General features: G+C 39.0%; 1 protein-coding gene across 1 annotated transcript; it reads left to right on the top strand.

Moving 5' to 3' along the window:
* The first annotated feature begins 4959 nt into the window (after nucleotides 1-4959).
* LOC110878148 (dehydration-responsive element-binding protein 2A) lies at nucleotides 4960-6957 on the top strand. The gene is made up of 2 exons (XM_022126406.2): nucleotides 4960-5138; nucleotides 5650-6957. The coding sequence occupies exons 1-2, from the start codon at nucleotides 5125-5127 to the stop codon at nucleotides 6641-6643; spliced, it is 1008 nt and encodes a 335-aa protein (XP_021982098.1). The 5' UTR covers nucleotides 4960-5124; the 3' UTR covers nucleotides 6644-6957.
* The last annotated feature ends 6875 nt before the right edge of the window (nucleotides 6958-13832 follow it).

The following is a 13832-nucleotide window of genomic DNA, read 5'->3' as shown; positions in this document are numbered from 1 at the left end:
GCTGTGAGTATACTCGAACCCTTTTTGCCTTCGCACTTTTGGGTGTTACATACATTATTTATACGAAATCACATCAAACACACTACGCAATACTTTTAACGCTAACCGTTACTGCATGTTATACGTGACTTAATGAATGCTTGTTTGTTATGTTTACACATGGAATGCTGTCTACCTGCCTTAGCAACGATAGTACTATAGTTTGGACTCAGCACCCTTTCACTTGGGGGTTGTTAAGGACAATTATTTGCATGGATTACAGTGGTGATCATGTATTACGAACTGCCTTGGGCAGTCAACCCGCAGTCATTGGTATCGATAGGTTCATGTCGATAACTAACATGCTTCGTTTTACTCAGTGTACGTGCTGGTTTTGCGTAAACTATTTCGAACTCTATATGTTATTATCAAACTTGTATGCTCGCCTTTACACTATGTGTATCGACTTTTATTTTAACGTATGTGACAGGTGCTTAAGGTGTCTATTTGCTTGGAAATCAAGGCTAGGAAAGAGTCTTAGTGACCAACAAATAGTTATCTGTACTAATGAAACCTGAGTTGTCGGAACAAAACAATTTGCCTAGATTTGTACTGTAATAATTATATTATCTTATATGACATGGTATGGGACGTGTTACTTAAAATATTTGGTAAATATAATTGTTATGGAAACTTCTGGACAATCTGTTTCACTCAGTGCCGCGCCCCGATGTTTCCGCCATCGGTTCAGGTGTGACAACTTGGTTGTAAACAAGCACGCTCAGCTCAATTTGTAAAGTAGCTGAGTTTTAGTTGACTTTGGCTAGTTCATGAAGAGACGTAAATTACACAAATAGTCTTTTAAAATGATATTTCGGTTATTTTACACAAATTTAACATAAGCTTGTTACATAATAAAGCTTTGAGAAAAATGCTCGGATAGTTCCTCTGGTTTGCTTCATTTTCACTTTTAGTCCCTAACTTTCTAAAATTACACCAATAGTCCCCAACTTTTGCAATTTCGTTCCTGGATAGTCCTGACATGGATGAGGGTTAGTTTTTGGTGTTAAGTGGGTGTGAAATGACTATAATGGCCTTACTAATAAAAATTATTTTAATTATTTATTATTAACAGAAATATTTAAATGGGGCCCACCATCCTCATCTTCTTCACCACAACCCATCCCCAATCTTACCCATCATCATCATCATCCCACTGCAACATCAGACAATTTTAATTTAAAATCGAACATATTGAATCTCTTAACCGATTCCACAACCTTTTGAATCTCTTTCTCCCTTTCCACTGTGAAAGCCTCACTTTTCTTCAATTTTGCCATCTGGTGTTTATTGAAACCCTACATACATGATCATTGAACTCATCATTCTAAACTATATCATTTTGCAGGCAACGATAATCTAAATGTAAAGCAGGGAAAATTCAAGATACCAAGTCATCAAACCATTGATCAATCTTATCACTCTCTCTTTCTTCTCTCTCTTTTTCTGGTACCACCACCATCACCTCCATCGCCGCCAATCACCATTATCCACCACCACCACCACCACCGCCACAACCACCCACGCCACAACCACCACCGGTTCCACCTCCATCACGATCAACTCCACAACCACCCCCCGCCACAACCACCCCGACCACCCTTAAATCGATCACTCTGTGCAGGTGTGACGGAACTGTTGTCGGTGAGAGTGTGTGTGTATGGCGGTTGTGAAGAGAAGGTGGTAGGTAAAGCGGTTACGGAGAAAAAGGTGTTAGTGATTAATTTAAACTTGTCGGCGATGGTGTTTTGACCACTGTTACAGTGATTTGACCACCGTGACGGTGGTTAGAGTTTATTCAGAATGTTGTACGGATTTTGGAAAAGTCGTTCAAGGGAAAGAGATGTAATTTGTTTATGAACTTGAATTTGTTCATCGTGGTTTAAGATGTTGAAGATCTGGATTTAAGTTTTGAGAAGATGGATAAATTGTGGTCAAAGTTGGGAAGATGAAGTGGGTAGATTGGGTGGGTCCTACATAAATAGTTAAATATTAAGTATTTTTGTTTTAATTTTTTAGTATTAATTTAATAGTAAGGCATTTAGGTAATTTCACACTCACTTAACTTAGAAATAAAGATCAAATACAAATAAACTTAACGTACTAAACATACAAACTGAAGGAAAAGATAAAAAAAGCACGGTGTTATTTTTGTAATTATGAGTAACTATCAAAATTACTCTTGTAGAGTAATTTTGATCTTTTGTAGAGTAATTTTGTAAAATAACTCTGCATCAAAATTACTTTTACAAGTGAACTCAAAATTACCCTGCAAGTTTATAAAAAAACTGTAGAGTAATTTTGATCTTTTGTAGAGTAACTTTGGTCTATTAGGGTAATTATCAAAATTTCAACTAACCCTCAAAAAACTATAGAGTAATTTTGTAAAATGATCCTGTGGAGTAATTTTGTTAGCATTTAGTTATGGGGTTTAGCTTTATGGTTTAGTTTTTAGCTTTTAGTTTGGGTGGGGGGGGGGGGTAAGTGTTTAGTGTAATTTTGATAATTACCCTACAAGGCCAAAATTACTCAACAAAAGATCAAAATTACTCTACAGTTTTTTGGGGTACTCTACAAGACCATTTTATAAAATTACTCTACAAGACCATTTTATAAAATTACTCTACAAAAGATCAAAATTACTCTACAGATACATTTATAGAGTAACTTTGATAGTTACTGATAATTACAAAAATGCGACCACCTACTTTTTCCTTTTCATGTAATTACGTTAAGTTTATTTTTAAAATAACTTTCCCCTAGAAATTTAACCTTCATCCGCGACAGGGACTATCCGGGAACGAAATTGCAAAAATTGGGGGACTATAGCTGTAATTTTAGAAAGTTAGGAACTAAAGATGAAAAAAAGGGCAAACCACAGGGACTATCCGGACATTTAACTCCAAAGCTTTTGTGGAAGTTGATGAATCTAGGGGATCAAACTTGTTACAAAAGAAACCACATAATTCAAACATACAATCTATATAATTAACTAGTTGTTGCCCTGCCCACGTTGCGGGGCGATAGCCGAATAGTTCTCAATCAATTAAAAAAACACTACTATAATTTTGCTAAGAAAAAAACTAAAACGATGATAAGGCTGTAATTTTGGGCTCAGGGCAAAACTGTAATTTTTCAGAACTAATGAGCGAGTGTTAGGGAGCTCCTTTAGACGAAAAAAATTAAAATCGAGTCAACCAATTAAAAAAAAAAACTTTTATAGTTTTGCTAGAAAAATTAAAACGATGGGGAAAACGTAACTTTGAACTGAGGGGGAAATTAATAATTTTTTTTCAGGGATAAAATCGTAAATTAAATGGACCAATGGGGTTGAGGGTAAAATCGTAACTTGGCTGTGTGAGAAAAAAACTAATGGCAAAACTGTAAATTTAAACGGGACAAAATCGTAATTTTGAACCGAGGGCAAAATTGAAATTTTTAGCTGGGAAAAAAGCGTAAATTTATTTTAAAATGGGGGTAAAAACATAATTTTGAACAGATGGCAAAATTGTTATTATAAGGAAAAAAAAACCTAATGGCAAAACTGTAAATTTAAACGGCGCAAAATCATAATGTTGAACCGAGGGAAAAAAATGAAAATTTTTAGTTGGGAGCAAAATCGTAAATTTATTTTCAAGTGAGGGTAAAAGCATAATTTTGAACTGATGGTAAAATCGTAATTTTAAAACGGGATAAAATCGTAAATTTGTTGGGCCAATAGGGAAGTGGCATGCATGACTATAAATATAAACGGGAGAAAATCGTAATTTAACAAAAAAAATAAAAAATCAAATTGTGAGTGGCAGGTGGCCGCCCAACTCCATCAATCCAATGGAAGAACTATCGCGGGCCCTTTATTTTGTTATAGTAGATAATAGATAATAGATAATATGTTAATAGACCAGGCTATAAGAAGTATTTACGTAGTTAAAGCATCCACAATGTATGCTTTGTGGCTCATGTGAATCCACATGGTAAAGTCCATGGATTTTGTGTACATTGCGGCTCAACTTTGCTAGTAGGGGTGTAAAGGAGCCGAGTCGAGCCCGAGCTTGACTCGTTATGTTTTTATGAAGCTTGAGTTCGGCTCCGTTCGAGTCTACTTATTTGAGCTAGAGCTCGGCGAGTAAAACCTAAAGCTCGAGCTCGGCTCGACTTGGCTCGAGCTGTTTTAAGAACAACTTCAGACGAGCTAAAAACTCGGCTCGAGCTCGCTTCAGTATCGCTTAAACGATCCAAAGCTCGGCTCGCCAATGTTATAATCATTATTATATATTATATATAAAATAAATAACTTTTTGTTTGGGCTCGTTTAGGCTCACGAGCCTAATCGAGCTTTGTATTTCAGGCTCGAGCTCGGGCTCGATAATTAAAGGAGCTCTATTTCAGGCTCGGGCTCGGTAAAGCTCGGCTCATTCGAGCTTTTAACCGAGCCGATAACGAGTAGCACTCGAGCCTCTGGACTTGTTTACACCCCTATTTGCTAGCCAACTTTCAAGTTTGCTAGCAAACTACTAACTTTAAAGTACAACTAGTTCGTTCAGTCTTTTAGACGAGAGTACTAGTGCTCATCTAGGTGATCAAAAACACAAAAATGGCATAACTGCAATTACGTAAAAGCTGATACCCTTTTCATAAAGATGTATTATTAGCTAAGCAAACAAACCCTTCAGCAGCAAGAAAGGAGGCTACTAGAAAGGAGCCGCAATCCACAACCCCCTCATCTGCCACGTGTCAAAACTCTCGGACTTCAAAAAGCCACGGATCCATCAATTCATGGAACACGTCATCCTATTACTATCCAGACATTAAAAAATAATATAATAATATATTAATAAATAAATATAGTTTAGAGATGTCTAGAGAAGGCTATAAATATCTCAAACCAGTTGACTGCTATCATTTTCTTTGCGAATCTGCTTTCTGACGTTGCTCAATCCACAACAGAAAACCCAAGAAGATTCTCTACTCTACTCTCTTCTTTATCACCTGTACGGATAATAACAATCTTATACATAATTCTTATCATTCACAGAGGATATTATTGGTTTGCAGTCAAGTGAAGTGGCTATTGATTCCTTCTTCATGTTTATCAATCGGTATGTTCTATGTTCTAATTCTTTCATTTCCATTTCCATTTCCATTTCAATTTTATTAGAAATTCTGTGAATGAGAAATTCGTCTTCATCCAATTTGTTTTTTTTTTTTTTTTTTAAATATATAAAGCTTAGAGAAAAGATGTGTTATTTTTATTTAAATTAAATGGACAAGGAAAGCAAAATGAGATAATGCTCTAATTAGGAGTTAATCTACACTTTGTAAGTTTCAGTTTCTGATGAAAACTTTCTGAGCAAGAAAGCTTACCTGCCATTAGGAGTTAAATTTGTTAATTTTTTTATATTAAATGCGTAATTAATAGTCGATTGCTTCGGCACCAAGTAAACCGGTATTTCGGTCTATAAATGCTCTGATTGTTTCGTGTTCTGGAAGTCAAGAGATTTGTGGATGTTCGGTTTAATGAGTCTTTAAAACCCGAATTATTTTACATTTATGATTATATATCCCCTATATATATGTATATGCTTATTTGTTTGTGTTCTTTTCTTGCAGAAATACAGAAATGAGTGTTTCGAATCCGCAATCGAACACAGTTTCATCATCAATAGATTCTTCCAGGAAGAAGAGATCACGAACCAAGCGTGACGGATCAAAGTGCGTAGCAGAAACACTCGCCAAATGGAAGGAATACAACAGCAAAATCGATTCGTTAGACGAAAAAGCGAAACCGGTACGCAAAGTTCCGGCAAAAGGGTCAAAAAAGGGTTGTATGAAAGGTAAAGGAGGCCCTGAAAACTCAAGGTGTATGTTTAGAGGGGTTAGACAAAGGACATGGGGTAAATGGGTGGCGGAGGTTCGAGAACCGAATCGAGGGAGGCGGTTATGGCTCGGGACTTTCGGGTCTGCGGTTGAAGCCGCCCTGGCTTATGATGAAGCGGCTCGGGTTATGTATGGGTCTTGTGCGCGGCTTAATTTGCCTAATTGTCGTTCGATGACCGAGTATTCGCAGATGGTGTCGAATGGTGCTTCGAGTTGCGACTCTTGTAGTCATTCAGAGGAGTTTAAACGGGTTAGGCAGGATGAAGGTGAATCGAATAGTGCACCGTTGGTTATGGTTAAACAAGAGGTTAAAGATGAACCGGTTGACGATGAAGAACCAGTTAAGATGATGAAGGATGTTGAAGTTCAAAATGACATGTTTGATATGGAAGAGCTTCTTGAAATGATGGGACAAAGAGATACCAAAATGGGTTCGGATGAAGTCCAAGTCGGGTCACGTGAGCCTTGGTTCGAAAACGAGCCGTATAACCAAGACCACACGCTCAAACTGCAACAAGATACTTGTGGGTCCACAGCTGGTTATGGGTTTGATTTCTCGAACCCATACCAGTCAAATGTGGACCCGGATGGGTTCCAGGAACTCAACGATACACGTTGGCTTGAATCTACGAATCAAGATGGTTATGGGTTTGACTTTCTGATGCCGGGGCGGCCCGAAGATTGCAACTTCGTATTGGACGATTTAGAATTTGAATTTGCGGGCTGAAGATTGCAACTTTGCATCTGATGATTTAGGGTCTCAATTTGGGGCTGAATCGTACGGACGGTCCGTACATCTATTTGATAGTTGGGTTATAAAAAGATGGTGATATGAATGATTCCTAATTATAGAAGTGGAGATGGTGATGATGACCTCTCAAGGATGATATTTACGGCGTATGAGATGGTTGGATTAGTGGCAAGAATTGTAGGAGGTAATGTTCATCGTGTTTGAAAGTATTGGAATCATAGTTCAAAAAAATAAAGCTAATAAGCGTGGTTTAAATTTTCATCGTACAACATCACAAACATCGTTATAAATCATGTCATGTTAGATTTCAAAACTCTTTTAAGGGTGTACGGGGCACTCTCGGTGACCCCATGCGGTGACCGGAGTCCCCGCTCGGGAACACCGGCGCCATCAAGGCGGGGACCGAATTCGGCGAGGTGGGTCGGGGCTTGTTCACCGATGAAAGATTTGAATGTTAACGGCTATATAGCCGTTATGTATTATAAAAAAAATAATAATTTCCTAACCTTATAAATACTACCTCTTTAACCTTTTTATTTTTCAAATCCAAAACAACTCTTACCCATTCAACTCATCTAATTTTTTAACCAATCTTTAAAAAAAATGGATTCCAAGTTCCTGTTTTTTTTTCTCCCATGCCCGACTTTCCCGACGATGAAGATTCATCGTCAAGCGATGGTAGTTTAATTTTCTTCCAAAATCTCATCCAACAAGCGGAGCTGCTAGACACGACATCGTCTAGTAAAAAAAATTGTCCATCGAGATCGTGTGGGTGGCCACGAAACACTCATGGCCGATTATTTTGTAGAAAATTCAAAATTTAATGCCGATATTTTTCGTCAGAGGTTTCGTATGTCCAAGTCTTTGTTCCTAAAAATTGTTAGTGACGTGGAAGTGAATAACGAGTGGTTTCAAGAGGGCTTGGACGGGAGAATGAAGAAAAGTTTCACGTCGTTGCAAAAGGTTACTTCTGCGATTAAACAACTTGCAACTGGTAACCCACCAGACGAAAATGACGAGTATTTAAATATGTCTGAAAGGACCTCTCGTGAGTGCCTTGAATATTTCTGCGAGACGGTCTGTACAATGTATGCCGGTGAATTCTTACGTAGACCAACGAGCCACGACGTTGCGCTATTGTATCAGGCTCATGAGGAGAGGCATCACCTACCTGGTATGTTGGGTAGTCTGGATTGTACACACTTCGTCTGGAGAATGTGCCCCACAGAATTGCGTGGACAATATATGAGAGGCGATCATCAATACCCGACGGTTATGTTAGAAGCGGTGGCGTCTCAAGATTTGTGGATTTGGCATGCTTTTTGTGACCCGGCGGGTTCACAAAACGACATCAACGTGCTGCGACAATCTCCATTATTTCTTACTCAACGAAACGGAACGGCGCCAAATTGTCCATTTCAGGTGAACGACCACTTATACAAACGCGGGTATTATCTTACTGATGGGATCTACCCTAGCTGGTCCGTATTTGTAAAGTCTTTTTCATATCCTCACATCCCGAATGAAAAAAAGTTCAAGAGGCAACACGAGGCCGCAAGAAAAGATGTGGAACGGGCGTTTGGTGTGTTAAAGGCGAAGTGGGGAATACTAAATCGTCCAATGCGTTCGAAAACAGTGAAAAAAATAAGGTCCAGCGTGTATACGTGCCTTATTTTACATAACATGATTATAAAAGACGACGGAAGGGCGATAGCACCGGTACACATTCAAGATCCTCCAGTCGAACCCGTCTTCGATGATGCAGCTTATAGCGAGCTCATTGACGAAGAAACGCATTGGAGACTAAAACACGATCTCGTTGAGCATCTCGGACGTTTAGATCTACCTCACCTTGAAGTGAGTTCTGACGACGAGTAGTTTGTTTTTATATTTTTCTAGTTTGCATGTAATTTTTATTTTTCTAGGTTGAATGTAATTTTTACTTTTCTAGTTTGAATGTAATTTTTATTTTTAATTTAATGAAATGTCTTTTATTAAATTTTATTTAATTTTTATTAATATTTTTTTAATTTATAAACATGCATAATTACAACAAATAAAAAAAATAAAAAGCAAGTCCCCTAAGAGGGGAGTGCCGCCATCAAATTGGGGTGAGAGGGGAGTTTAAGAGGGGAGTTGACGTGGCATAACCTGATTGGGTGTGCGTAAGAGAGGGGACTCCCCTAAGAGAGGAGTGCCCCTCTCACCCTAAAAAATATCATTTTTCAACACTTGAAATTTCACCACCATCACTATAAAGTTTCAAACTCGTCTAGTTTCTATATAAAGTTTCAGACCCCCATAGGGCTGAACTGATAGGCTTAATATTCTACACAAAGGCCTTGGAGTCTTAAAAAGTAGGGGTCTCCAATATTTTTTTTCTTCATGTATTACATGTAGGGTTGTTCATGAGTCGAACTGAACCGATCGGACCTTTGCTTGTACTTGGTTCGTTTACAAACCGAACCAAACCAAGCATTATTCAACCGAGCAAAATTCGAACGAGCGTCTTTCGATACAAGCATTTTTCGACCGAGCGACTATCGAGCGTCGTAGAACAAAAAAAAGAAAGTGACAATTGTTTTGGTCAAAAATCACACAAGGATAATGTAACAAAATCTGATTTCTGTGAGGTTAGATGCTTGGTTAAATGGTGGTGAACACAAGAATTTATACAAGGAAAAAACCGTTAATCAATGAATGATCTCAGGCATAAAAAACCTCGGATAGTGAAAACTATCACTATCAACTATATTGAACAATAAAGATTACAACTTTGGAAGATAACAAGCTTGATACAACGATTGCTAGAGTGTTTGTGTGTATATTCGCCAACTGATTGCAGAGAGAGTTTGAATGTGTTAATGTGTGTAACTATGTTTCTAATAATAGCTTGTTATCCCCTTAAAGATAGAATAAATCTCGATAACTAACTATCCGAATTTTGTGCTTGCTACCCATGATCACCATAACGGTCATGGACCTCTTGCACGTGCAACAATGAAGAGCATATTCCCTTGGAATCTCGGTTAGAACAAGTCTTCTTCAAAATACACCTGCAAAACAAGCAAAAGGATGATGGAAACAATTGTTAGTTTAGAATACAAAAGAGGATCCTAGATCCTTAGCCTTTCTGCACCATTTCCTGAGGATCCGTGATCCAGGCCAAACTTAGGATACATGATCCACAATTGCTAAAAATTCTATCCCTAACAATTGCCCCCAAATATGACTGGTTGGATGCGAATCAAATAAGTCGCATTTCATTAAAGTCGGACTAGCCGTTGCAAGTGAATATAGCCGTCACAGTCCCTTACGTCAGCGATAAGTCACCTGCAACAAATCATCATTATAAGTAGGTTAGAGATAAGGATGAAATCCTCCATTTAAGTTGAAGATTTCTCATTTAAATCCTCATTCAAAGATTAAGCAGGTAACATCTCTTCCCTTCTCTTTCTAATTCTGTTCTTGATCCTCCTCTTTTCTGTATTCACCATGACTAAAACCATGATCCGAGTCTCACCAAGCAAGGATCAAGAGAAAAATAGTCCCCCAAAAAGCCAAAACCTTTTAAAAAAACCATCCCAAGAACTCTGCCGATTCACTGATCCTGAGATCGATCAGATGCACTGTAACAACCTGCACGTTCGTGCGTTGTTACTACTCGTCATACTCGTTACGCCTAGCACCAGAGATTCGGGTCATAATGTAGCTATATCGAATACGTCGCTATTTCGCAGTATTTTCGCATATTACGCATACTTTATCGCTATAACACATCACATCGCACATACTAACACTCACGATGACGTTGGGTGAGGACCTATTCTACCCTCCTCGATAGCCGTTGTTTTGGTCAAAAATCACACAAGGATAATGTAACCAAACTTTATGTAAACGGGGTATGATGCTTGGTTAATTATAAAAGTAAAGGATCACTTCTATAAGAAATATGCAAAGACACAATGATTTATACGAGGAAAAAGCCCTTGATCAATGTATGATCTCCGGCATAAAAAACCTCGGGTGATGGCAACTACCGATCACCAACTTCAATATGAGAAAAATATAGTTACAACTTCGGATGATAATGAGCTGAGTACAAGGATCACTATAGTTTCGAGTGTCTAAGCGTGTGAGAGTTGTGTTGTGTGTCGTCGTGTGTTCTTCCAAATGAGGAAGAGTGGTATTTATACAAGTGTAGGTGACCTATTTTAGGTAAAAAGACTAATAATCAGCTCATTACCCCTTTAGAAATAATAGACAATCTAGCCTAAATTGCCGTCCTTAAATCAAGCTAAGTTTCCATATCCTTTGCAACGTCTATCTCCGATTAAGCTAATGCCATAATTGTGAAGACGCGTCCCTTGATTATGATGCTAAGAGCGTATCCTGCCAGATGTTCCTGCAAAATAATGTTGTATTACACGAAGGTAACTATTAGCATGAGGATCCTTTCAATGGTCCATGATCCTGATCCTGAAGTCCTGCTGAGGATCACTGACTGCCAAAGAAACAAGGATCACTGGTTAGGATCACGTATGATAAAAATCCAGCCCTAACAATTGCCCCCAAAATATAAGGAGTTTATTGTAAATAAATGAGTTATATTTTGCTTTGATCTTATCTGCAACGAATGACTCGGATAACTAGCCGTTAACATCGAACTAGCCGTTGCAACCCTTACGTCATAGATGTGACAATCCCTGCAAATTATGATTATAAATAGGAGATAGGGTTAGGATCACGCTGCATTTAAATTCGAGATATCTTCCCTTTATAATCGCTACCGAAGATTGACCAGGTATTCTCTTCTTCTCTCTTTCCTTTCTTCCTTCTCTTGCTCTGTTTTTTCTGCTTTTACTCTGTTTCTGTTCCACCACGAGTATGTTGCTCCGAAATTCCCCTCACAAGGATCCCGAGAGGGACAGCCCCTTGAAAGGTCAAGGGATCATTAAAGATTCTTCCACCGAGAGGTGCTGTTTCACCGATGCTCACATCGATAGAATTCGTCATTGTTTTCCGGCGGATGCTATCTTCAAATCTTTTACTCCCACTGCCTTAAGCGATTTTGTCTCTAACACCTGGGTAGCTTTTCCTGTTACTCCGTTCACCATAGGCTATACGTATCCCTTTCCGGCTTTCACCCAATCTTTCTTTTCCTTGACCGGCATATCTTACATTCAAGCCATGCCGATGATCTGGAGGGTTTTGTATACCCTGGAAAGGATCATTGAGCAAGAAGGGATTGATTTAGGAATGACGGAGCTGGCTGAGATATATGATCTCACAACGTTTGGATCCTGTCGATATCTGTTCAAACGGAAAGCCGGAGAGGATCACCCTATTCTTAAGGTCACCAAGAATGACACGAATTGGAAGCGACGATTCTTCTTTGTTAGGAGGGATACCATCCCTAATGGGAAGGATCTGCCCAAGGAGTGGGCTACTCATGGTAGGATAGAGGATCCTGAAGGATCACCATCAGACTTGTCCCTTAGACTGAGGATCACTAACACTTTCTTTGCTTTTTGTGTGCAGCTATATCCGTTGCTCATCTCGAGTTGACCCCTGCTGCAAGAGAGAGAGTTCTAGCCTTCAGAAAGCTTGACCCTGAAACCAGAAGTTTTCAAGTTGCCACCCAAGATTCACAGGAAGTATCCTCTGCATCTGCCACAATGTCAAGTAAGTATCCCTATTTAAAAAGTAGTTTTATGTAAGATTTTTAATTTAGTCAGAATACTTATCTTATTTTGGTTGTGTAGGCGCTGGGAAATCTGCTAAGTCTGCTAAGTCTGCCTCCAAGTTTGGTATCGATGATCTTGCTAACGTCAAATCTGTGAGGAAGAAGAATCCGGCCAGCCCGAGTACCTCTGTCCCCAAGGCACCTGTGAGAGGGAAAGGAGGGAAGAAGAGAAAGACTTCTGATGCTGAGGGTCTCCAAGGATTTCCCCTGATTCGCCAGCAGTTTCTTGATTCAGTCAATGAGGTTAGGATCACTGCCCCTGTTGGTTATCCTGATGGTTTTTTGAGGACCACCTATGCCTGACGTCATATCTTGTTGTTTTTGCAGAAACTTACTGAAATAGAAACTTATGTTAGCCACGTTGAAGATCAGGATCGCCAAATTGCCGACCTCCAACAGATGGGTGTGCTGAAGGATCTCAAGATAGCCGATCTTGAGAAGGAGCTCCGTGCTACCAGGGATGAAGCTGTCAAAGCATTGATCAAGTTTGACTACGAGAAGCATGATATCACCCAGGATGCCAAGGTCTCTGCTGCGATAACCATGTATAAGATCCAGCTGCAAATGGCTGCAGAGGCTCAGGATCCTTCCTTTGACAAAGGCACATGGGACGTGGAAGGTTGGAAGGCAAGGCTGGCAGAGTTGGAGGATGATGATGATGCTGAGGATATCCCTATGCTTGAAGGTGGAGATGCTGGTAAGGATCAGGGTGAAGCAAGTGGAGCTGGTGGTGATGGTGCAGCGAAGGTTTGAGCTGCAAGATTGGGCAATGATGGAAACTTCTAGACATAGCCGGAGCCCAATTTTTTAATTTTGGTAGTAGTTTTTGTGGTTGTTGGTGTTTTCAAACAATGATGGTCTGTACTTGAACAATAGTTTTTAGGGTTAAGGATCATGGATCCTTTGGACAATGGGTAGGATTACAAAAGGTGAAGGGATCCTCTGTTTGGGGGATGAAGCCTTTGTGATCCTGCCGCTTTTAATTTCCTGCACATGCTAAGACCGCATAGACAATGGACACCCTTTGCCAACCCATGTGGACGGGCCACGTTTTGCTGGTAGAAACGTGGGTTGGCAATTTTGACAACTTTTGAAGGGTTAATCCTTTCGTTAATAAATAAAATCTTAAACCTTTGTCGCTTATCTTGTGTTATTATCCTTTATTTATCTTTTTATTTTCCAGTTTGTTTTAGAAACATATTTGTTAGAGTAACGATAGTTGAGCAAACCATGTTCAAGAAATTTAGGATATGATTCTGGATCAAATATCCTATAATCGAAAATTTTCAAGGTAGTTTATTTTAAGGATCATAGGTTCAGTTGTCAAGGTCTAAAGGTTATTCAAATGAATAATGAAATTAAAAAATAGTTAAGGATCATACCTGAGGATCCAAGTTAGGATACTAACCTTTACTCGGG

The sequence above is a fragment of the Helianthus annuus genome, chromosome 9 (genome assembly GCF_002127325.2).
Source record: "Helianthus annuus cultivar XRQ/B chromosome 9, HanXRQr2.0-SUNRISE, whole genome shotgun sequence".
In the NCBI taxonomy this organism is placed as follows: domain Eukaryota; kingdom Viridiplantae; phylum Streptophyta; class Magnoliopsida; order Asterales; family Asteraceae; genus Helianthus; species Helianthus annuus.
The sequence above is the reverse complement of the archived record's forward strand: the minus strand, read 5'-3'. Positions and strand labels throughout refer to the sequence as shown.